This window comes from Oncorhynchus keta, chromosome 34 (genome assembly GCF_023373465.1).
Source record: "Oncorhynchus keta strain PuntledgeMale-10-30-2019 chromosome 34, Oket_V2, whole genome shotgun sequence".
Lineage (NCBI taxonomy): Eukaryota > Metazoa > Chordata > Actinopteri > Salmoniformes > Salmonidae > Oncorhynchus > Oncorhynchus keta.
The window spans coordinates 71748393-71774812 of NC_068454.1; the positions used below are offsets into that span (position 1 = coordinate 71748393).

Sequence of the window (26420 nt, forward strand, 5' to 3'; positions counted from 1 at the left end):
CCCCCTACAACTAACGTGATCAAGACACACAGGTTAAAATATCAAAACAAACTCTGAACCAATGACATTAATTTGGGGACAGTTCGAAAGCATTAAACATGAATGGCAATTTAGCTAGTTAGCTTGCAATTGCTAGCTAATTTGTCCTATTTAGCTAGATTGCTGTTGCTAGCTAATTTGTCCTGGGATGTAAACATTGAGGTGTTATTTTACCTGAAATGCACAAGGTCCTCTACTCCGACAATTAATCTACACATAAAACGGCCAACCGAATCATTTCTAGTCATCTCTCCTCCTTCCAGACTTTTTCATCTTTGAACTTATATGGTGATTGGCACCTACACTTTAATAGTATTACCACGACAACCGGCAAAACATTTAGTCTTTCAATCACCTACATGGGTATAACCAATGAGGAGATGACACGTGGGTACCTGCTTCTATAAACCAATGAGGAAATGGGAGAGGCAGGAATTGCAGCGCAATCTGCTTCAGAAATAGAAAGGAGTTCTATTTCAGCCCTTGGCATCGCAGACACTCGTTGGCGCGCGAGCAGTGTGGTTGCAATAATTGAATAACATGGATTTCTACATTTATTTTGCAACGCTCGCGGAAGCGACGTGTCCGGTCTGGTCAGCATGTAATGAACTTATCCTCTGCAGCAGAGGTAACTCTGGGTCTTCCTTTCCTGTGGTAGTCCACATGAGAGCTAGTTTCATCATAGCGTTTGAGGGTCTTTGAGAATGCACTTGAAAAAACTTGAAAAGTTCTTGAAATTTTCCACATTGACTTTCCTTCATGTCTTAAAGTAATGATGAACTGTCATTTCTTCTTTGCTTATATGAGCTGCTCTTGCTATAATATGGACTTGGTCATTTACCAAATAGGGCTATCTTCTGTATACCACCCCAGCCTTGTCGCAAAACAACTGATTGTCTCAAACGCATTAAGAAGGTAAGAAATTCCACAAAAAAACTTTGAACAAGGCACACATGTTAATTTAAATGCATTCCAGGTGACTACCTCCTGAAGCTGGTTGAGAGAATGCCAATAGTGTGCAAAGCTGTCATCAAGGCAAAGGGTGGCTACTTTGAAGAATCTCAAATATAAAATATGTTTTGATTTAGTTAACACCTTTTTAGGTACTACCTGATTCCATATGTGTTATTTCATAGTTTTGAAATCTTCACTATTATTCTACAATGTAGAAAATAGTAAAAATAAAGAAAAACCCTTGAATGAGTAGGTGTTTCCAACTTTTGACTGGTACTGTACAGTGCATTCGGAAAGTATGTAGACCCCCTTGACTTTTTCCACATTACGTTACAGCCTTATTTTAAAATGTATTACATTTGTTGTTTTCTCATCAATCTACACACCCCGTAATGACAAAGTGAAAACAGTTTTTTAAGTATTCAGACCCTATGCTATTCAATTCGAAATTGAGCTCAGTTGCATCCTGTTTCCATTGATCGTCCTTGAGATGTTTCTACAACTTAATGACATAATGACAAAGTGAAAACAGGTTTTTAAGTATTCAGACCCTATGCTATTCAATTCGAAATTGAGCTCAGTTGCATCCTGTTTCCATTGATCATCCTTGAGATGTTTCTACAACTTAATTGGAGTTTACCTTGGACCATGATTTGGAAAGGCACACACCTTACTATATAAGGTCCCACAGTTGACAGTGCATGTCAGAATAAAAACCAAGCCATGAGGTTGAAGGAATTGTCTATTGAGCTCCGAGACAGGATTTTGTCTAAAAAATCTGTTTTGGGGATGGGTACAAAACAATTCTGCAGCATTGAAGGTCCCTAAGAACACAGTGGCCTCCATCATTCTTAAATGGAAGAAGTTTAGAACCACCTAGACTCTTCCTAGAGCTGGCCGCCCGGGCCAAACTGAGCAATCGGTTGAGAAGGGTCTTGGTCAGGAGGTAACCAAGAACCCGATGAATTTGTCTGTGGAGATCGGAGAACCTTCCAGAAGGACAGCCATCTCTGCAGCACTCCACCAATCAGACCTTCATGGTAGAGTGACCAGACGGAAGTCACTCAGTAAAGGCACATGACAGCCCGCTTGGAGTTTGCCAAAAGGCACCTTAAGACCTTAAGCATCATGCCGTGGGCATGTTTTTCAGCGGCAGGGACTGAGAGACTAGCCAGGATCGAGGGAAAGATGAATGGAGCAAAGTACAGAGATATCCTTGATGAAAACCTGCTCTAGGATTATTAGTTGTACCCTGCCACCAGTCAAAAGGCTGTTTGATCTAAATGTTTCTGAAGTCGGTGTGTGATTTTTATTTACACTGAACTTTATTTTAAAACAAATTTAGTTTAAATATCTGCATTCTTATAATGGTCTCTTCCTTTGTGTTTTCACAAACATACAGACATGATACAAGGTAAACACTATTTCCATCAACTACACACTTAGAGAAGGATAAAGTACAACCCCTTGGTAAATAGAAGAGTTCAGCAACACTGAATACATAGTCAAATAAATATATACCTAACATATACAGTGTTATACATAATCTGGCAATATGTGACTCTAAATGACATCGATAGTGTGGACATTTTTACCAAATGAATCAACTGTAAGGCCAAACTGGAACAGCCCTGCAATTTATTTGGACTTCTAGGGCTAGATTCAATCCGTAGCGTGGAAGGCAATGTTCCTGTGACTGCGGAGAGACTGCGTTCACGGTAAACGCTGCATATGTCGACTCAAACGGAAATTACCTTTACATTTCAGCGGATCTTCTGCTCTACAAATTGAATCTAGGCATTAGTCCCCACGGTTTACCAAAATAAGTTGAGTTGAGTCTTTCTTGTGTCATTACTGATAGCCCACAACACTGAATTGATCAAATTGATACATTTGTGTAACAATAAGTAAATATTTGACATTGAGTTGTAAAATGTTTACTCTTGTGACTGGTAACCTCACTGGCACTCTGTGTAATGACAACCAGTAATAGATGTCATTTCAGACTTTAAGAATAGTCTCTTTCTGCTGCATTCTCATAACATTGTCAAATCTGTCTTTAAACTCTGATATGACTTATCCATACACACTGAATGTACATACACTATCCTTCAGAAATGTATTAGAAATATTCCAAAATACAATTTGTGTCCATAATTTGGTGTTTATTTATGTATATTATTAAATATACAATTAAACAGGCAAAATAATGAATGATTTAAACTATCCGGTCTGCCGGTATTAAAAAAAGTAAGTCATTAGATGTAGTTTTTCAAAATGTATGTCATAAACATTGATGAATAAACAGCATTATGATATATCCCACAGGGCACAGGCGTCAATTCAATGTCTATTCCACGTTGGTTCAACGCCATTTCATTGAAATGACGTGGAAACAACGTTGATTCAACCAGTGTGTACCCAGTGGGATGTATCTCTTTGGAAAGTGCCTGTCACCGGCACCTATTGTATGTGGTCAAGGTTATGATGATTTTGGGTGCTGGGGTTGAGAGAAGCGGTGGCTGTGGTGCTAGCCGGTGTTGAGGTGTCAGATCAGTCGATACGGTTGCCCAGGATGATGGCAGAGACGATGTACAGGACGATGACGGTGATGCCAATACCCAGGGCGGTGTGGTTCAGTATCCGCGCTAGACGAGAATTCTTCTCAGCAATCTGCTGATGACCCTGGTTGTTGGCGTCTCTCGTCTGAGAGCAGAGAGGGAGGGAGGGAGGGAGGGGAGGGAGGGAGGGAGGGAGCACAGAAGGATAGAAGGACAGAGAGGGTGAGAGAGAGTTGTAATTGATGTAATCGTCATTCAGGAAAAAGAGAAAGAGACTTCAACGGAGAGAGTTCAATGATGATTCAGTGCCATGCTCTTATTCGATTGGAGTTATTTCAGGAGATGCAGTATTAATTCACAAACACAATACTCAGCCAACATGCTAACAAAGTCAGAAAATAAAAAATAAATAGGGACATTTTTCTCTCTCACTGCAGAGCATTTATAATATATCATATTAACACCTACTAGTGATGAAAAACAACTAAAATACTGATTTCCTGTGGCCACACCCCAAGCAGCACTAAGTTGAAACAGCTGTGGATGGAGCACAAACCTGGAGCTCTCTCCCCTAGCTACAGTCTTAAGAATGATGCTATATTGTAAGACATATTTTGACACCTGTTATTATTTCTCTTGGGGGAAGAACAAGAGTTGACAGGCGATGCTAAACATTGAGTCAACTAACTGAAGTCTCAGTGTCCGTGACTCTCCTAGCCATTGACTTTACACTATAGACATCTCTGAGCAGCTGACTACAACAGTCAGTATGAGTCACACACTAAGCAACAGTAAAGCTCTAAGAAAAAGTTGAACAGTATATGTGTGTCACATCTGGTCTTGGATTACTTTCTTTCTCCAAGTCAGGAAGAGTCTTGTGCCAAACATGAAGTGGCTGTAAAACACAAACAACAGGCACCAAAATTCCCACTCAAAGCATTATTGGGTAAGCAGCAGAAGCTAAAATTCTCATAGTGAAATAAATGTAGTGTTTCTGCCACCTTAGTCTATGTTTAAAGAATAACAACATGACCTCACACCTCCTATAAGATCTCTCCCACTCAACAGTGACTGACTCAATTTAATTTAAGTCTCAATTGAATCAACCTCCCCTAGTCACATGATGGTGTTAACATAGCCTCAATCTGTTTCTGTTCTCTGGTGAAATTATTGAGTTGGCTTCCACAGTAGGGTGAGGGTTGACAGAAGGCTTTAGGCAGAGAGGTTCTGTGTTCATTTAGGGTAGTATGGCGTGAGAAGGCCTGCCTGCTATTGTAAACCCTCCTCCTGATTACTGACAGCTGGATCATAATTGTTTCCACACGGCTAGTTGGAGGAGAAGGGCTTGTTGGCTCTCTTAGCACTGGACAGTTGTTGTATTTCTGATGGTTTGTGCATTTGCGTGTCTTGAATAATTATCTGGGCACTCCACCAAATGTTTTTTTTCCATTTCCTTGAGGTTCACAAGATTTCCTCCATCCCATCTGTCTGTCTATATGCTCTGCTTGCCATGATATTGCAAAACTTGAAATACATATAGCCTATCCATTTACTAGGCTACTACGTCCAATTACATGAGAGATGTGCGTGGTCATTTGTTGTATGGAATATGAACCCATCACAGCCAGAAAATGTGAGAATTATTGTATTTTCTGGAATACTGTGTATTCTGGAACACTGTATATACTGCAATGGTAATGAAAATAAAAAATATAGGACAAATATTCCTTTGTCTAATTATAAGATTATGTCTAACTATTTTAGATTCTGAAAATAAAACATTTTTGCTCTTCTCACTGATGGCAAATAGTTGCGTTCTTGTTAATATGTTTTCCTCTTAAATTTGTTTTATTTTCATCAAAAGTACTCAAGCTTGCAAGCTTGCAATACAATATTTCAACCACTAGCAGATGTAAGTATGCATGGTCTGAAGTTTGCAGGGAGGTGAGTACATTCTCACGTCAAGTACTTTTTTAAAATAAAACTTGCACATGCACATTTTGGGGTATATTTTGTATATATGCACGGTTTATAAATGAGGCCCCAGAAACCTACTGGAAGCTTGATTCCACTCACTTACCCACGTAATACTAATTTCCCCATGGGCCTATATCAGCACTGCAGCATATTGTCCATATGACTCATCATTATATAATCTGTCGGGTCAGGCTCCTTGAAAGCCACATTACATTTAATACCAACTAAAACCAAAATAAAATATTCTGAACAATTAACTGGTTATTCTGGTGTTTTATAAAATATAAAATACTGTATCTGCAATATGTTCTAAGCAATGTGTTGAGTGCAATCGGACTACAAAGTGAACATTTCATGAATAGTTTTTTTGTGGAGGATCTATAACTGGTGTATGGCCTCATGGAGAGGGAGGAGCAGGATGTGAGATGGGTGATAAGTGAGGAAATTCCAAGATCAAACATAATCAGATTGTTGTGGGAGTCTGTCTTTCTAAACTCTGCGACATAAAGGGCCTTCTCAGTGACAGTACAGAAATACTGGTGAATGGGCCATCCATTGAGTGACCCAGAGAGCATTTCTATATTTTTTGGGGTCATTTAGCAGACAATCTTATCCAGAGAGACTTCGTACAGGTCCCCAGTGGGAATGAAACCCAGAACCCTGGCATTGCAAGCGCCATGCTCTACCAATTTAGCCACACGGGACTACTATTGATTTACACTATCAACAGATTTCTGCTCTTCTCTGTGACTGAAGAGAAGGTTGTCAACGTGTAGTCAACTTTGTTCTAAGGGCAGAAAGAATCTGATTGGTTTAGGGAAGAACAAATCCGATTGGTTTATAAAAGGTCAATGGGCGGAGTTTAACAGATGCACAACTTGAAATCATAGCGGAGGTTTGAACTGAGCATCTTGTAAATAAAACTTGGAGTTAAAAGTTGTAACGTTTTGAAAAAATTATTGTGATACAGTAGTCAGACAAATGTGACAACATCTCTTAGACTTGAAGCAAAGAGTAAATTGTAACAAGCTAGCAGCAACATGCTTAGCTAATCAGAGCAAGCTAGCTTGATAAGCATTTAGCAACTGTAACGGCGTTCTTCGTTTGTAGAAAGAGAGTCGGACCGAAATGCAGCGTGGTGGTTACTCATGTCTTTAATGAAGAGAATGACGATACATGAAATAACTATACAAAATACAAAAACAACAAACGGAACGTGAAACCTAATTACAGCCTATCTGGTGAAACTACACAGAGACAGGAACAATCACCCACGAAATACAAAGCGAAAACAGGCTACCTAAATACGGTTCCCAATCAGAGACAACGAGAAACACCTGACTCTGATTGAGAACCGCCTCAGGCAGCCAAGCCCATACAACACCCCTACTCAGCCGCAATCCCAATAATACAAAAACCCCAATACGAAATACAACAACATAAACCCATGTCACACCCTGGCCTGACCAAATAATTAAAGAAAACACTAAATACTAAGACCAAGGCGTGACAGCAACCTCTTAGATACTTAAGTTAAATTAATATATGTCAATAGTATGTCAGCTAACATTTGTTTTGTTGAAATGTTAAGGTGGAATTTAAAAAATTGACAGTTATGGACAGTTAAAATGCTAAGCTAAAAAGAGCTAGTTGGCTAGCAGATATCTATCTCTTACTAAGAGCTAGATTAAATCCGTACCAAAAGGAAAAAAATAAAGGTTCCTGCGTTCCCAGAGACTGCATTCACGGTAAATGTTGCATAAATTGACTCAATTGGAAATGACCTTTATATTTCAATCGTGCTATACAACGAACCTTCCATGCTACAGATTGAATGTAGGCCTTAGTCTCCACAGTTGTCAGAAATAAATTGAAATAGATATTGCTTGTGTCATTGCCGACAGCAAAGAACACTGAATTGAGGAAATTGATACACGTGTAACAAGAAGTAAATATTTGACATTGAGTTGTAAAATGTTTACTCTTGTGACTGGTAACCTCACTGGCACTCTGTGTAATGACAACCAGTATTAGATGTCATTTCAGACTTTAAGAATAGTCTCTTTCTGCTGCATTCTCATAACATTGTCAAATCTGTCTTTAAACTCTGATATGACTTATCCATACACACTGAATGTACATACACTATCCTTCAGAAATGTATTAGAAATATTCCAAAATACAATTTGTGTCCATAATTTGGTGTTTATTTATGTATATTATTAAATATACAATTAAACAGGCAAAATAATGAATGATTTAAACTATCCGGTCTGCCGGTATTAAAAAAAGTAAGTCATTAGATGTAGTTTTTCAAAATGTATGTCATAAACATCGATGAATAAACAGCATTATGATATATCCCACAGGGCACAGGCGTCAATTCAATGTCTATTCCACGTTGGTTCAACGCCATTTCATTGAAACTAGTGTGTCCCCAGTGGGATGTATCTCTTTGGAAAGTGCCTGTCACCTGCACCTATTGTATGTGGTCAAGGTTATGATGATTTTGGGTGCTGGGGTTGAGAGAAGCGGTGGCTGTGGTGGTAGCCGGTGTTCATGTCTGAAAGTAATGATGAACTGTCATTTTTTCTTTGCTTATTTGAGCTGTTCTTGCTATAATATGGACTTGGTCATTTACCAAATAGGGCTATCTTCTGTATACCACCCATACCTTGTCACAAAACAACTGATTGTCTCAAACTCATTAAGAAGGTAAGAAATTCCACAAATGAACTTGGAACAAGGCACACATGTTAATTTAAATGCATTCCAGGTGACTACCTCATGAAGCTGGTTGAGAGAATGCCAAGAGTTTGCAAAGCTGTCATCAAGGCAAAGGGTGGCTACTTTGAAGAATTATATATTATACAATGTAGAAAATAGTAAAAATAAAGAAAAACCCTTGAATGAGTAGGTGTTTCCAACTTTTGACTGGTACTGTACAGTGCATTCGGAAATTATTTAGACCCCCTTGACTTTTTCCACATTACGTTACAGTCTTATTTTAAAATGTATTACATTTGTTGTTTTCTCATCAATTTACACACAATACCCCATAATGACAAATTGAAAACAGGTTTTTAAGTATTCAGACCCTATGCTATTCAATTCGAAATTGAGCTCAGTTGCATCCTGTTTCCATTGATCATCCTTGAGATATGTGACTCTAAATGACATTGATAGTGGGGACATTTTTACCAAATGAATCAACTGTAAGGCCAAACTGGAACAGCCCTGGAATTTATTTGGACTTCTAGGGCTAGATTCAATCCGTAGCGTGGAAGGCAATGTTCCTGTGACTGCGGAGAGACTGCGTTCACGGTAAACGCTGCGTATGTCGACTCAAACGGAAATTACCTTTACATTTCAGTAGATTTGCTCTACAAAATAAGTTGAGTTGAGTCTTTCTTGTGTCATTACTGATAGCCCACAACACTGAATTGAGCAAATTGATACATTTGTGTAACAATAAGTAAATATTTGACATTGAGTTGTAAAATGTTTACTCTTGTGAGTGGTAACCTCACTGGCACTCTGTGTAATGACAACCAGTAATACATGTAATCTCAGATGTCATCTTAAGTCATAGAATAGAGCTAACCGTCTAATCTGGTTTCCTGGATGATACTGTTGACTAACAAGGCTGCAGTTCATAGTCACTTTAATAACTCTACCTACATGTACATAATTACCTCAATTACCTCGACACCAATGCCCTCCTGCACATTGACACATTGACTCTGTACCGCTACCCCATGTATATAGCCCTGATATTGTTATTTACGGTTGCTCTTTAATTATTTGTTATTCTTATCTCTTACTTTTTTAGGGATTTTCTTAAAACTGCATTGTTGTTTAAGTGCTTGTAAGTAAGCATTTCACTGTCAGGTCTACTACACCTGTTGTATTCGGCGCATGTGACAAATAACATTTTATTTTATTTATTACTTTTTTGGGGTTCTAAAATATGGTCAATTGTACATTACAGAGCAATGTACAGAATTGTGTTAGCTTAGTAACTACATACTTTCTTATTCCACTAAGATATAATCAACAAATCAATATTTACAAGAGTAGACCAAAAACAAACTCTATCAAATTCTACCTAATATACAGTATGTACATGAGGGTAGAGTAGGTGTCACGACTTCTACCGAAGTCGATGCCTCTCCTTGTTCGGGTGGTGCTCGGCGATCGACGTCACCGGTCTTTTAGCCATCATTGATCTATGTTTCATTTTCCATTGGTTTCGTCTGGTCTTCTTACACACCTGGTTTCAATCCCATTCATTAATTGTTGTGTATTTAACTCTCTGTTTCCCCTCATGTCCTTGTCAGAGATTGTTTATTGTTATGTTCATGTTTTATGGATTGGTGTGCGACGTGTCTTTGTAACCACATTTATTTTATTATGGACTTTGGAGTTTATGTTTTAAGTTATGAAAATACTCCATTTATACCAAGTTCAATTCTCCTGCGCTTGACTTCCCTGCCACCGACATACACGACATGACAGTAGGGCACTGTCAGTAATGGGATAAGAGGGATGAGTGTGTATAAACAATGGATGGATAGATAAAGTGGCTATCGAAGGGTTAACTGAAACAATGCTGTTGCTATTTTTATTGACAGCTAAGTCTCTACACTACACTTCACCTAAAAAATGACAGAAACATTTGGAGTGTGGACTGTATTAATTGTGTAATTACTGCGAGTGGAACACAGCCGTTGTGGTGTTTGGTGCATCTGAGCTCTCTCTTAAATTATTCTCCCTTACATTACCTAATTTTCAGCCACTTTCCCTTTTCACCACATGTTGCTTATAGGTTCAGCTTAACACATGGCGGATTCATGCCACTAACGGTCCCGCTTACAAAGGAGCTGTGTTCGACAATGTTTCAAATTCATAGATTTGTTAGTTGTGATTGTGATTGCTTATGTTTTTCTCGTCTAAGGCCACTATAACTTATTTTACACATCTCTGTTTCCTCAAAGTGCACTCTGTAACGTTAAAAAAAATCTTATGAAAAATATGTCATAAACGGATGTCTGAGATAAAGCAAACAGCTTTATCTCAGACATTGACAAATATCGAAGTAACCATTCTCAACATATCATGACAGTCACAATAAAGATAACATTCACAATGAAGTTCAGGGTTTAGAGCAAATACCAACAGCGTAAGCAACATTCTGTTTGGACCTGTGGTAATGGCCCTATTCATTCCCAACAACCCATGGCGCCAGATAGGGGCCGCTTCATAAAAGGAAGCTGGGGTATCCTAGCAAGTGGTGTTAATAGTTAGTGTGTGTAACCATTTTCTGATAATGCCAGAGTATAGTATAAATAGTATTAAAATAATAACTGTTTAAGCACTGTTTTCTTCAGAATGTACAAAGACAGGAAAATATGCTTAATGGATTACTAAATGAACTTTAAACTTGTCAAGGGAAACAACAGACACGCTACTCCTTTCGAAGACAATTGCCAGAAAATTGTGTGCAATCTCCAAAAGGGATTTGTTCATCGTCCTGTTCTTATTTCATGGCAAATCACACTAAAACATTTCACAACATACTGACTGGAAAACACACAGCCTACGACACACAGATACAAATCTAAAAACACTTTCAGCCACAGACACGTAACCACACACAAGCACGAGCACACACACACACACACACACACACACACACACACACACACACACACACACACACACACACACACACACACACACACACACACACACACACACACACACACACACACACACACACACACACACACACAAGCACGAGCACACACGCACATAGACAAGCACGAGCACACACAGACACGCAACCAAGCTCGAGCACACACACACACACACACACACACACACACACACACACACACACACACACACACACACACACACACACACACACACACACACACACACACACACACACACACACAAGCATGAGCACGCACACACAAGCACGAGCACACGCACTAGCAAAGGTACACACGTACGAGCACACACACACACAATAGCTTCTTTCTGCTCTCTGATTATGCCCTCTTGTCCACCATGTTAGAAAGGCCCCACTGTGTGAACGTTGAATTTCCAAGAGGCAGATTCCAGTTGCAATCCCCTGTTGACCCTCCCACAGGCCTGTTCCCCTCCTCCTTGCCCAGACAACCTGGCGCAAATCCCAAACACAACAGACTCTCAGCTCAGCTATAAAGCAACTCCCCCTCTTGTGGGTTAGGCCAGGAAAAACAGGATGTGGAAAATCCTATAAATCAAAACATAACAATATCCTGCATAGATCTCGAACTAACCTCAAACAATCCAAACTCAATAAAATAGGGAATGCAACTATCTACAGTGCATTCAGAACGTATTCAGACCCCTTCACTTTTTCCACATTTAGTTACATTACAGCCTTATTCTAAAATGGATGAAATACAACATTTTCCTCATCAATCTACACACAATACCCCATAATGACAAAGCTAAAACAGGTTTAGAAATGTTTGCAAATTTATTACAAATAAAAAATAGAAATACCTTATTTACATAAGTATTCAGACCCTTTGCTATGTGACTCCAAATTCAGCTCAGGTGCATCCTGTTTCCATTGATCATCCTTGAGATCTGTCTACAACCTGAATCGAGTCCACCTGTGGTAAATTCAATTTATTGGACATGATTTGGAAAGGCACACACCTGTCTATATAAGGTCCCACAGTTGACAGTGCATGTCAGAGCAGAATTCTTCCAAGACAGGATTTTTTGTATTATTTTTATTTATTTATTTTACCTTTATTTTACTAGGCAAGTCAGTTAAGAACAAATTCTTATTTTCAATGACGGCCTAGGAACAGTGGGTTAACTGCCTGTTCAGGGGCAGAACTACAGATTTGTACCTTGTCAGCTCAGGGATTTGAACTTGCAACCTTCCAGTTACCAGTCCAATGCTCTAACCACTAGGCTACCCTGCCATCCAGGCACAGATCTGGGGAAGGGTACCAAAACAATTCTACAGCAATGAAGGTGCCTGAGAACACAGTGACCTCCATCATTTTTAAATGGAAGAAGTTTGCTCAGTTTGGCCAGGCGGCCAGCTCTAGGAAGACTCTCCCTAGAGCTGGCCGCCTGGCCAAACTGAGCAATTGAGGAAGAAGGGCCTTCATCAGGAAAGCGACCAAGAACCCAATGGTAACTCTGACAGAGCTCCACAGCTCCAGAGCGTCTCTGTGGAGATGGGAGAACCTTCCAGAAGGGCAATCATTTCTGCAGCACTCCACCAATCGGGCCACTCCTCAGTAAAAGGCACATGACAGCCCGCTTGGAGTTTGCCAAAAGGTACCTAAAGGACTCTCAGACCATGAAAAACAAGATTCTCTGGTCTGACGAAACTCTTTGGCCTGAATGGGTGGGGTGGTTGTCGGCAGCATCATGGTGCGGGGATGTTTTTTCAGCGGCAACTCCACAAATTCAGGTTTGTCAAGCTTGTAGCATCATCTGAAGAAGACTCAAGGCTGTAATCGCTGTCAAAAGTGCTTCAACAAAGTACTGAATAAAGGGTCTGAATAGTTATGTAAATGTGATATTTCTGTTTTTATTTGTTATACATTTACAAAAAAAAAATTAAAAACTGTTTTTCCTTTGTCAATATGGGTTATTGTGTGTAGATTGGTAGGAGGAAAAATGCACTGTATGTAATCCAAAGGAATCATTTCCACAACAGTAGCCGGTAGCAAATAGGAAGTCATAATTTCACTAGCTTTCTCATACAGGATATATCTCCATATCTCCTTTTATTTCTAGATATACAGTACAGTAACACATTTCTTGGAACATACATTTTCCTAGATACATAACTCCTTTGTATCTCTCCCTGTCTGGGACTAGTTTTAAGACGGGCCGGTAGTGTACTCTATGTGAGTGGGCATTAAGTCTATGTGCCAATCAGACAGTGATGCTGACTGGAAGAGACAGAAGAGAAAACTGTGTTTGCAGTGCGGTTTGTCACTCCTGTACGCAGTATCCATCAAAAACTGGCAACTGCAGCTTGCCGCAACTGAGTCAGGGTGGGAAGAGCTCGGTGTGGGATAGTCATGCCCAAGCTTCCTGGCAGAGCGTCATGTAGCCTCTTAGAGAGATAATACACCACTCACCCATTATGTCTCCTCCAGGTCTGAACTGGGTGTGGTCACGCCTATTCCCGGTCTCCCGCTCCCATCGTCATGCAAAGCTGGACTTAATCAGTACCTTGATTACCTCCCCTTTATTTAGCCCTCTGTAGCCTCTGTCATCAGGCAGTATTGTTTTTTTTTTCATTCACGGTCTGTACACTTCTCATGTTTTGTTTATCTGCATTCTTCATTATTAAAATCACCTTCTGCACCTGCTTTCTGTCTCCTGGCGTATATGTGACAGGTGCTCAACTGTTTACTATAAGTAGGCCATTATCCCATTATATATATTTTTTTTATTTGTTTTATTTCACCTTTATTTAACCAGGTAGGCTAGTTGAGAACAAGTTCTCATTTGCAACTGCGACCTGGCCAAGATAAAGCATAGCAGTGTGAACAGACAACACAGAGTTACACATGGAGTAAACAATTAACAAGTCAATAACACAATAGGAAGAAAAAAAAGGGGGAGTCTATATACATTGTGTGCAAAAGGCATGAGGTAGGTGAATAATTACAATTTTGCAGATTAACACTGGAGTGATAAATTATCAGATGGTCATGTACAGGTAGAGATATTGGTGTGCAAAAGAGCAGAAAAGTAAATAAATAAAAACAGTATGGGGATGAGGTAGGTAAAAATGGGTCGGCTATTTGCCGATAGACTCACAATTTCTATTCTAGTTAGTGCATTATCTTTTACCAGATCTAATGTGTTATAATCTCCTACATTAATTTCACATTTCCACAAACTTCAAAGTGTTTCCTTTAAAATGGTACCCATAATATGCATATCCTTGCTTCAGGTCAAGAGCTACAGGCAGTTAGATTTGGGTCATTTTCGTTTTTTTTTTTTAAAGGGTCAGATCCTTAAGAGGTTTTAAGCGTCAAATCAAACCTAGGTCTGACAGATTGATTCCAGAGTATCTTCTGGATACTTTCAGGCTATCTATCCCCAGATAGCCTTTTCAGTTGTGTAAAACTGGAAAAAAAATTGCAGAAACAACAGTCTGTTGTTTGTGTTGATACCCGAAAGATAAGGAGGCATGAATGTGTTTTCCCAATGACTTTAGGGTGTTGCACAGATAAGAATCAGCTCAGGTTGCTTCAGTTTATGAGAAAATGAAACATAACTTTATGGCAGTGAGTCATGGATATGAGATGCTTCAGTTTAGGGGAAAATGAAACAACTTTATGGCAGTGAGTCATGGATATGAGATGCTTCAGTTTAGGGGAAAATGAAACATAACTTCATGGCAGTGAGTCGTGGATATGAGATGCTTCAGTTTAGGGGAAAATGAAACATAACTTCATGGCAGTGAGTCGTGGATATGAGATGCTTCAGTTTAGGGGAAAATGAAACAACTTTATGGCAGTGAGTCGTGGATATGAGATGCTTCAGTTTAGGGGAAAATGAAACATAACTTCATGGCAGTGAGTCGTGGATATGAGATGCTTCAGTTTAGGGGAAAATGAAACAACTTTATGGCAGTGAGTCGTGGATATGAGATGCTTCAGTTTAGGGGAAAATGAAACATAACTTCATGGCAGTGAGTCGTGGATATGAGATGCTTCAGTTTAGGGGAAAATGAAACATAACTTCATGGCAGTGAGTCGTGGATATGAGATGCTTCAGTTTAGGGGAAAATGAAACATAACTTCATGGCAGTGAGTCGTGGATATGAGATGCTTCAGTTTAGGGAAAATGAAACATAACAGTTTATGGCAGTGAAAATGTCATGGATGAGTGAGATGCTTGCTTCAGTTTAGGGAAAATGAAACATAACTTCATGGCAGTGAGTCGTGGATAGTTTAGGGAAAAGATGCTTCAGTTTAGGGGAAAATGAAACATAACTTCATGGCAGTGAGTCGTGGATAGTTTGAAAAGATGCTTCAGTTTAGGGAAAATGAAACATAACTTCATGGCAGTGAGTCGTGGATATGAGATGCTTCAGTTTAGGGAAAATGAAACATAACTTCATGGCAGTGAGTCGTGGATATGAGATGCTTCAGTTTAGGGAAAATGAAACATAACTTCATGGCAGTGAGTCGTGGATATGAGATGCTTCAGTTTAGGGAAAATGAAACAACTTCATGGCAGTGAGTCATGGATGGATATGAGATGCTTCAGTTTAGGGGAAAATGAAACATAACTTCATGGCAGTGAGTCATGGATATGAGATGCTTCAGTTTAGGGGAAAATGAAACATAACTTCATGGCAGTGAGTCGTGGATATGAGATGCTTCAGTTTAGGGGAAAATGAAACATAATGGCAGTGAGTCATGATGCAGTTTGAGTCATGGATATGAGATGCTTCAGTTTAGGGGGGAAAATGAAACATAACTTCATGGCAGTGAGTCATGGATATGAGATGCTTCAGTTTAGGGGAAAATGAAATGATGGCAGTGAGTCGTGGATATGAGATGCTTCAGTTTAGGGGAAAATGAAACATAACTTCATGGCAGTGAGTCGTGGATATGAGATGCTTCAGTTTAGGGGAAAATGAAACATAACTTCATGGCAGTGAGTCATGGATATGAGATTACAAGAGCATGCTAAAATGATTCAGTCTGTGATGTGGGTCGTTCCACCTAATTTTAACATTGTCATAATGAGCACATGTTCAACTTAATATAAAACATGTTTTCCCACCTCAAGGTTAAATAAAAAAAATACTATAGTAAGTGCTGTAAGAATATTTTAAGATAAATAAACAACGCAGAGGACTAAAGGTGAAGAGGGAATTAACGATCAATGGAAATAGCTGTTTTTCTGTAATAGGGAAACATTGATTAATGGGTCAGAGACATGGGAGGAATTTCACAGGCTAGGGTCAACCACAGGCTAGGGTTGTAACGACAGATCTCCTCTTCGTCTGCAGCGTGGTAAGTGTTCATAATGTTTTTAATAAAGACAAATGAACACTCAAACAAAAACGATAAGAGATGGCCGACAGAGATGGCCGCCTCGCTTCGCGTTCCTAGGAAACTATGCAGTTTTTTGTTTTTTTACGTGTTATTTCTTACATTAGTACCCCAGGTCATCTTAGGTTTCATTACATACAGTCGAGAAGAACTACTGAATATAAGATCAGCGTCAACTCACCATCAGTACGACCAAGAATATGTTTTTCGCGACGCGTATCCTGTGTTCTCCCTTTCAAACAGGACAGCGGAATGGATCCCATGCAGCGACCCCAAAAATTATCTACCAAGAGAATTCTCTTTGATTATAATCACAGCCGTATATACCCCCCCGCAAGCAGACACATCGATGGCTCTGAACAAACTTTATTTAACTCTTTGCAAACTGGAAGCCATTTATCCGGAGGCTGCATTCATTGTAGCTGGGGATTTTAACAAGGCTAATCTGAAAACAAGACTCCCTAAATTTTATCAGCATATCGATTGCGCAACCAGGGGTGGAAAAACCTTGGATCATTGTTACTCTAACTTCCGCGACGCATATAAGGCCCTGCCCCGCCCCCCTTTCGGAAAAGCTGACCACGACTCCATTTTGTTGATCCCTGCCTACAGACAGAAACTAAAACAAGAGGCTCCCACGCTGAGGTCTGTCCAACGCTGGTCCGACCAAGCTGACTCCACACTCCAAGACTGCTTCCATCACGTGGACAGGGATATGTTTCGTGTTGCGTCAGATAACAATATTGACGAATACACTGATTCGGTGTGCGAGTTCATTAGAACGTGCGTTGAAGATGTCGTTCCCATAGCAACGATTAAAACATTCCCTAACCAAAAACCGTGGATTGATGGCAGCATTCGTGTGAAACTGAAAGCACGAACCACTGCTTTTAATCAGGGCAAGGTGTCTGGTAACATGACCGAATACAAACAGTGCAGCTATTCCCTCCGCAAGGCTATCAAACAAGCTAAGCGTCAGTACAGAGACAAAGTAGAATCTCAATTCAACGGCTCAGACACAAGAGGCATGTGGCAGGGTCTACAGTCAATCACGGACTACAAGAAGAAATCCAGCCCAGTCACGGACCAGGATGTCTTGCTCCCAGGCAGACTAAATAACTTTTTTGCACGCTTCGAGGACAATACAGTGCCACTGACATGGCCTGCAACGAAAACATGCGGTCTCTCCTTCACTGCAGCCGAGGTGAGTAAGACATTTAAACGTGTTAACCCTCGCAAAGGGCTGCAGGCCCAGACGGCATCCCCAGCCGCGCCCTCAGAGCATGCGCAGACCAGCTGGCCGGTGTGTTTACGGACATATTCAATCAATCCCTATACCAGTCTGCTGTTCCCACATGCTTCAAGAGGGCCACCATTGTTCCTGTTCCCAAGAAAGCTATGGTAACTGAGCTAAATGACTACCGCCCCGTAGCACTCACTTCCGTCATCATGAAGTGCTTTGAGAGACTAGTCAAGGACCATATCACCTCCACCCTACCTGACACCCTAGACCCACTCCAATTTGCTTACCGCCCAAATAGGTCCACAGACGATGCAATCTCAACCACACTGCACACTGCCCTAACCCATCTGGACAAGAGGAATACCTATGTGAGAATGCTGTTCATCGACTACAGCTCGGCATTCAACACCATAGTACCCTCCAAGCTCGTCATCAAGCTCGAGACCCTGGGTCTCGACCCCGCCCTGTGGAACTGGGTATTGGACTTCCTGACGGGCCGCCCCCAGGTGGTGAGGGTAGGCAACAACATCTCCTCCCCGCTGATCCTCAACACTGGGGCCCCACAAGGGTGCGTTCTGAGCCCTCTCCTGTACCACGACTGCGTGGCCACGCACGCCTCCAACTCAATCATCAAGTTTGCGGACGACACAACAGTGGTAGGCTTGATTACCAACAACGACGAGACGGCCTACAGGGAGGAGGTGAGGGCCCTCGGAGTGTGGTGTCAGGAAAATAACCTCACACTCAACGTCAACAAAACTAAGGAGATGATTGTGGACTTCAGGAAACAGCAGAGGGAACACCCCCATATCCACTTTGATGGAACAGTAGTGGAGAGGGTAGCAAGTTTTAAGTTCCTCGGCATACACATCACAGACAAACTGAATTGGTCCACCCACACAGACAGCATCGTGAAGAAGGCGCAGCAGCGCCTCTTCAACCTCAGGAGGCTGAAGAAATTTGGCTTGTCACCAAAAGCACTCACAAACTTCTACAGATGCACAATCGAGAGCATCCTGGCGGGCTGTATCACTGCCTGGTACAGCAACTGCTCCGCCCTCAACCGTAAGGCTCTCCAGAGGGTAGTGAGCTCTGCACAACGCATCACCGGGGGCAAACTACCTGCCCTCCAGGACACCTACACCACCCGATGTTACAGGAAGGCCATAAAGATCATCAAGGACATCAACCACTCGAGCCACTGCCTGTTCACCCCGCTATTATCCAGAAGGCGAGGTCAGTACAGGTGCATCAAAGCTGGGACCGAGAGACTGAAAAATAGCTTCTATCTCAAGGCCATCAGACTGTTAAACAGCCACCACTAACATTGAGTGGCTGCTGCCAACACACTGACACTGACACTGACTCAACTCCAGCCACTTTAATAATGGGAATTGATGGGAAATTATGTAAATATATCACTAGCCACTTTAAACAATGCTACCTTATATAATGTTACTTACCCTACATTATTCATCTCATATGCATACATATATACTGTACTCTATATCATCGACTGTATCCTTATGTAATACATGTATCACTAGCCACTTTAACTATGCCACTTTGTTTACATACTCATCTCACATGTATATACTGTACTCGATACCATCTACTGTATCTTGCCTATGCTGCTCTGTACCATCACTCATTCATATATCCTTATGTACATATTCTTTATCCCCTTACACTGTGTATAAGACAGTAGTTTTGGAATTGTTAGTTAGATTATTTGTTGGTTATTACTGCATTGTCGGAACTAGAAGCACAAGCATTTCGCTACACTCGCATTAACATCTGCTAACCATGTGTATGTGACAAATAAAATTAGATTTGATTTGATTTGGATTTGATAACGTGAAATCTACAAAAAAACAAAACAGTACCGTGTGGCGACAAACACTCACACGGAAACAAACACCCACAAACCGACAGTGAAACCCATGCTACCTAAGTATGATTCTCAATCAGAGACAACTAACGACACCTGCCTTTGATTGAGAACCATACTAGGCCAAAACAGAAACCAAACATAGACTGCCCACCCCAACTCACGCCCTGACCATATTAAATAAAGACAAAACAAAGGAAATAAAGGTCAGAACGTGACATGGGTTGGGATATAGATTACATCCCGTCTCTTTGTTCTGTGGAGAATCACTGAAGACATGGAAGAAGGAACATCTGTCATCTACTTTCCAGCATAACAACTATGATGTGTTCTTTTTTTCATCTTTTTTTCTTTGGGTTCTGTGTTATTGAAGAATAACATCAACTGCTAACAGTTCCTATTAATATACTTTAAGTGCCAACAGGTATGCTCATAACACTGTTGATCAACCATAAATCCCCTTGTTACAGGGGAAATGGAAGTTTGTTGTGTTCAATAGGGAGGGGAAATTGAATGCAAGCTTCACAATGTTTATTATCATTGTGAAAACATTTCTAGCCTGTCTATCGATGTGTAACAGAGTCTACCTGTTATGCTCAACACACTCAGTTTTCCACCACGAAACACCAGAACATGGTCAAAAATAGTAGACGGGTTAATCTGCTTTTACACTATTATTTGACTATTAGATGTTCAATGTTTCTTTTGAAAACAATATTTAAAAAGGAATAGTTTCACCATATTAAAACGAGAGTTCAGTTCAAGTAACAGGCTTGACCTTTAAATGAGGGACAGGTTGTTTTTTTCCCCTTAAAATGAATCACTAATCACAAAATAAATGATAATCTACAGAAATGACGTTGTGAAAGTAACACAATAATTAGAGCTTTAGAATGGTGAAAAAATGTGAGAAATGTTGGTATTAGGTGGGTTAAAATGCACAGAGGGACGGGTCAAATCACAGAACATTTGCACTTTAGTCTTTATTTATATATAAAATCTAATTGATTGAATATTCCATGCGGCCCCAAAAGTAATTATTTATCATGAGAGGGCCATCAACAATAACTAGTAATCCTACATACTCAAAGAAAGGTTAACATCTCACCTTTCTGGCAAATATAGTTGCTGAGGTGTAGTCACGTTTGAGGACATAAACTCAAGTACACAGTACAAATATGATACAAATATGAAAATATTAAATATTTTACAGTATATAATAGCTCTTGACTTGCCCAGGAGAGGAGGAACTTTACTGAGCGACTATGTCTATGATGGATGTGCATGAAGTCAATTCACCAGCACATTGTTCAACCTCCGTTGATATAGTTATTACGTTAGAAATCATCCACTGGGTTTTGATACTTGATAATAAGCCACTGTCTCATTGTGAAATAAAGATGCCCATAATAACATCTTAGTGGTCTTCAACCTCCTTTCTCTCTTTACCAGGCTTTGACCTGGATGTTTCCTCCATTACCCACATTGATCTATATGAGTCATACCCAGTCAACAATTAGCTGCCTAACCTGATATGCGTTTGTAATCCCAGTAAGTAAGTAAAGAGACTTGCTATGTGCACACTGGCCACAAAACGAGGTGGAAACTGAGATGCACTTCCTAACATCCTGACAATCGTATGACCATATTAGAGACACATATTTCCCTCAGATTACACGGTGTACAATCCACAGTGTACAATCTGTAAAATACTACAGTGTGCAATCTGTAAAATACTACAGTGTGCAATCTGTAAAATACTACAGTGTGCAATCTGTAAAATACTACAGTGTGCAATATGTAAAATACTACAGTGTGCAATCTGTAAAATACTACAGTGTGCAATCTGTAAAATACTACAGTGTGCAATCTGTAAAATACTACAGTGTGCAATATGTAAAATACTACAGTGTGCAATATGAAAAATACTACAGTGTGCAATATGTAAAATACTACAGTGTGCAATCTGTAAAATACTACAGTGTGCAATCTGTAAAATACTACAGTGTGCAATCTGTAAATTACTACAGTGTGCAATCTGTAAAATACTACAGTGTACAATCTGTAAAATACTACAGTGTACAATCTGTAAAATACTACAGTGTACAATCTATAAAATACTACAGTGTGCAATCTGTAAAATACTACAGTGTACAATCTGTAAAATACTACAGTGTACAATCTGTAAAATACTACAGTGTACAATCTATAAAATACTACAGTGTGCAATCTGTAAAATACTACAGTGTACAATCTGTAAAATACTACAGTGTACAATCTATAAAATACTACAGTGTGCAATCTGTAAAATACTACAGTGTGCAATCTGTAAAATACTACAGTGTGCAATCTGTAAAATACTACAGTGTGCAATCTGTAAAATACTACAGTGTGCAATCTGTAAAATACTACAGTGTGCAATCTGTAAATTACTACAGTGTGCAATCTGTAAAATACTACAGTGTACAATCTGTATAAATACTACAGTGTGCAATCTGTAAAATACTACAGTGTGCAATCTGTAAAATACTACAGTGTGCAATCTGTAAATTACTACAGTGTGCAATCTGTAAAATACTACAGTGTGCAATCTGTAAAATACTACAGTGTGCAATCTGTAAAATACTACAGTGTGCAATCTGTAAAATACTACAGTGTGCAATCTGTAAATTACTACAGTGTGCAATCTGTAAAATACTACAGTGTACAATCTGTAAAATACTACAGTGTACAATCTGTAAAATACTACAGTGTACAATCTGTAAAATACTACAGTGTACAATCTATAAAATACTACAGTGTACAATCTATAAAATACTACAGTGTGCAATCTGTAAAATACTACAGTGTACAATCTGTAAAATACTACAGTGTACAATCTGTAAAATACTACAGTGTACAATCTATAAAATACTACAGTGTGCAATCTGTAAAATACTACAGTGTACAATCTGTAAAATACTACAGTGTACAATCTATAAAATACTACAGTGAGCAATCTGTAAAATACTACAGTGTGCAATCTGTAAAATACTACAGTGTGCAATCTGTAAAATACTACAGTGTGCAATCTGTAAAATACTATAGTGTGCAATCTGTAAAATACTACAGTGTACAATCTGTAAAATACTACAGTGTACAATCTATAAAATACTACAGTGTACAATCTGTAAAATACTACAGTGTGCAATCTGTAAAATACTACAGTGTGCAATCTGTAAAATACTACAGTGTGCAATCTGTAAAATACTACAGTGTGCAATCTGTAAAATACTACAGTGTGCAATCTGTAAAATACTACAGTGTGCAATCTGTAAAATACTACAGTGTGCAATCTGTAAAATACTACAGTGTGCAATCTGTAAATTACTACAGTGTGCAATCTGTAAAATACTACAGTGTACAATCTGTAAAATACTACAGTGTGCAATCTGTAAAATACTACAGTGTGCAATCTGTAAAATACTACAGTGTGCAATATGTAAAATACTACAGTGTGCAATCTGTAAAATACTACAGTGTGCAATCTGTAAAATACTACAGTGTGCAATCTGTAAAATACTACAGTGTGCAATCTGTAAATTACTACAGTGTGCAATCTGTAAAATACTACAGTGTACAATCTGTAAAATACTACAGTGTGCAATCTGTAAAATACTACAGTGTGCAATCTGTAAAATACTACAGTGTGCAATATGTAAAATACTACAGTGTGCAATCTGTAAAATACTACAGTGTGCAATCTGTAAAATACTACAGTGTGCAATCTGTAAATTACTACAGTGTGCAATCTGTAAAATACTACAGTGTACAATCTGTAAAATACTACAGTGTACAATCTGTAAAATACTAAAGTGTACAATCTATAAAATACTACAGTGTGCAATCTGTAAAATACTACAGTGTACAATCTGTAAAATACTACAGTGTACAATCTGTAAAATACTACAGTGTACAATCTATAAAATACTACAGTGTGCAATCTGTAAAATACTACAGTGTACAATCTGTAAAATACTACAGTGTACAATCTATAAAATACTACAGTGTGCAATCTGTAAAATACTACAGTGTGCAATCTGTAAAATACTACAGTGTGCAATCTGTAAAATACTACAGTGTGCAATCTGTAAAATACTACAGTGTGCAATCTGTAAAATACTACAGTGTGCAATCTGTAAATTACTACAGTGTGCAATCTGTAAAATACTACAGTGTACAATCTGTAAAATACTACAGTGTACAATCTGTAAAATACTACAGTGTACAATCTATAAAATACTACAGTGTGCAATCTGTAAAATACTACAGTGTGCAATCTGTAAAATACTACAGTGTGCAATCTGTAAATTACTACAGTGTGCAATCTGTAAAATACTACAGTGTACAATCTGTAAAATACTACAGTGTACAATCTGTAAAATACTACAGTGTACAATCTATAAAATACTACAGTGTGCAATCTGTAAAATACTACAGTGTGCAATCTGTAAAATACTACAGTGTGCAATATGTAAAATACTACAGTGTGCAATCACAGCAGCAAGATTTGACAAAAGAAAAGGGCAACCAGTGAAAAACACACACCATTGTAAATACAACTCATGTTTTATGTTTTATTCATTTTCCTTTTTGTACTTTAACTATTTGCACATCATTACAACACTGTACATAGACATAATGACTTTTGAAATGTCTTTATTCTTTTTGAACTTTTGTAAGTGTAATGTTTACTGTACATTTTTTATTGTCTATTCAACTTTTGTTTATTATCTATTCAACTGGCATTAGCAATTTAAACATATGTTTCCCATGCCAATAAAGCCCCTTAAAATGAAATTGACTTGGGGCATGTAGGGATATTTCAGGGTTTCCAGCCCTTTCCTACCCCTCTTCTCAGTGTGTCTGTCCATTCGATGGTGAGGTTTGGCAAAGGACAAGATGGAGGATTTCGTCTTCAGAATACCTTTTAAATGTTGAATACCTCCCCCTCTTACGTCATTCACAGTCAAGGCACCCGCATTGTCACGTCCCTATTTTTAATCACCCATATTCCGGGAAGGGTCCCTCCCTTCCTTACACACACTCTCCCTGATTCCGACTCCGCACCCCATCTCCCCTCCCCTGATCCCCTCAAACCAACCTATCCTCAGGACCTTATTCAAAACAGAACTCAAGACTGTGAGACACCAACACTGTAAGGCCAAAACTATCACAAAGATGTCCCTCTCCCCAGCTATGCAGCCCACCACCAAGTCAAAATTCAGATCACTGACTCTAAAGAGCGAGATAGAGAGAGACGGGCCCTTATTTAAACAAAACCGGTAACTGGGTTTTTTGGATAATGCTAAAAAAAGACTAGAGTGAGAAATACACTACTGACTACTCTACAAAATGAAACAAGTTATGTTCTGTGGATTATTTAGGATACATCTCTACTAGAAACACATTAGTCTACATTACATTTGAATACTCTTAAAACAGCAATAAAAGTCCCACTCACCGAGATGGAGTAGATAAGTGCAGCGATGCCTAGTGGCAGGCAGCAGCACAGCATGGTGAAAATGGAGTAGCCCAGGTAGTCTGGCAGAGGGTAAGGCAGAGCTCCACGGGTCACAAACACCGTAGGCTGGACTGTGACGGTGGACTGGGGGTAGTGTCCCGGGGAGTACTGTCCCTGGGGGTATGGCTGGCTGTAAGGGGCCCCGGGAGCTCCTCCATACTGTGGCGGTGGTGCGTAGCCCTGGGGATTGGGGGGGTAGCCAGCTGGTGCGGGGTAGCCTGCTGGTGCGGGGTATCCTGCGTTGGGGTGGTCCTGGTAGGGTGGAGGAGCTGGTTGTCCCATCCCAGACTTCTCATCTGGGTTCCAGCCTGGTGGTGGGGCGTTTGGCATCTTGTTGGGATCCATTTTTTTTGCGCTGTTGGTGATTTGTTTCCCTTTTATCTTACTTCTCTCTTTCTTTATTTTGTGCCTCCTCTCAATCTCTCCAAGTGTTCTTCTGTGTCTCTCTGCCTAAACTGTCTGCCTGTCTACAAACTGAGTAAAGCAAGCAATTATGCTCTCTATTCCCCTCCCCTGTCCGTCCCTGGCAGCTCAGTATGCTTAGATGAAGCCTGCGTGGGTGAGCTGAAAGGGAATGGTTAGGGGTGGGGAAAGACTGAGTAGCTGACCAGAGTCAAATAACAAGTCTAGCAGTCAGGCAGAAATGCTGTCCATAGTCTGGATAGGAGTTGGGCGCAACCCCATGGTGATATTTTGAACGACACCAGTAACAGTCACATTGAATTATTGCACTTATTGATGACTCTTCAGTGCAAAGCTTTCAGAGAAATTCAAGTACTTATTTTCTTTGATATGATGCAAAACTGTACATTTGATACTGTAATAAGGTAAAACTATAACGAAAGAGATGCTTAAAGGATTTAATTATGGTAAGGGAACACAGGAAAAAACCAGCATAGACTGTTGATTGAAGAATAAGAAGATAATAAAGTATCAAAGATAATGTAACAAATGACAATGCAACAAGATAATGTAACACACATGATAATGTAACAAGATAATGTATCATAATGACAATATAACAACATAATGTAACAAACAGTACAACTACAAGACAATGTAACATTGACAATGT

General features: G+C 39.6%; 1 protein-coding gene across 1 annotated transcript; it reads right to left on the reverse strand.

The window, feature by feature from the left end:
• Positions 1-2294: 2294 nt before the first annotated feature.
• Positions 2295-25898, reverse strand: LOC127915210 (uncharacterized). Its single transcript, XM_052494633.1, has 2 exons — positions 25286-25898; positions 2295-3699 (listed from the first exon to the last, which is right to left on the reverse strand). Exons 1-2 carry the CDS (start codon positions 25688-25690, stop codon positions 3547-3549), a joined length of 558 nt encoding a protein of 185 aa, XP_052350593.1. The 5' UTR covers positions 25691-25898; the 3' UTR covers positions 2295-3546.
• Between the last annotated feature and the right edge of the window lie 522 nt (positions 25899-26420).

Excerpts from the sequence above, each read along its gene's own strand:
- LOC127915210 (XM_052494633.1), bottom strand. The coding sequence starts at position 25,690 with ATGGATCCCAACAAGATGCCAAACGCCCCACCACCAGGCTGGAACCCA. Across the intron at positions 3,700-25,285 it reads CACTTATCTACTCCATCTCG|ACGAGAGACGCCAACAACCA; the intron begins GTGAGTGGGACT and ends CTCTGCTCTCAG.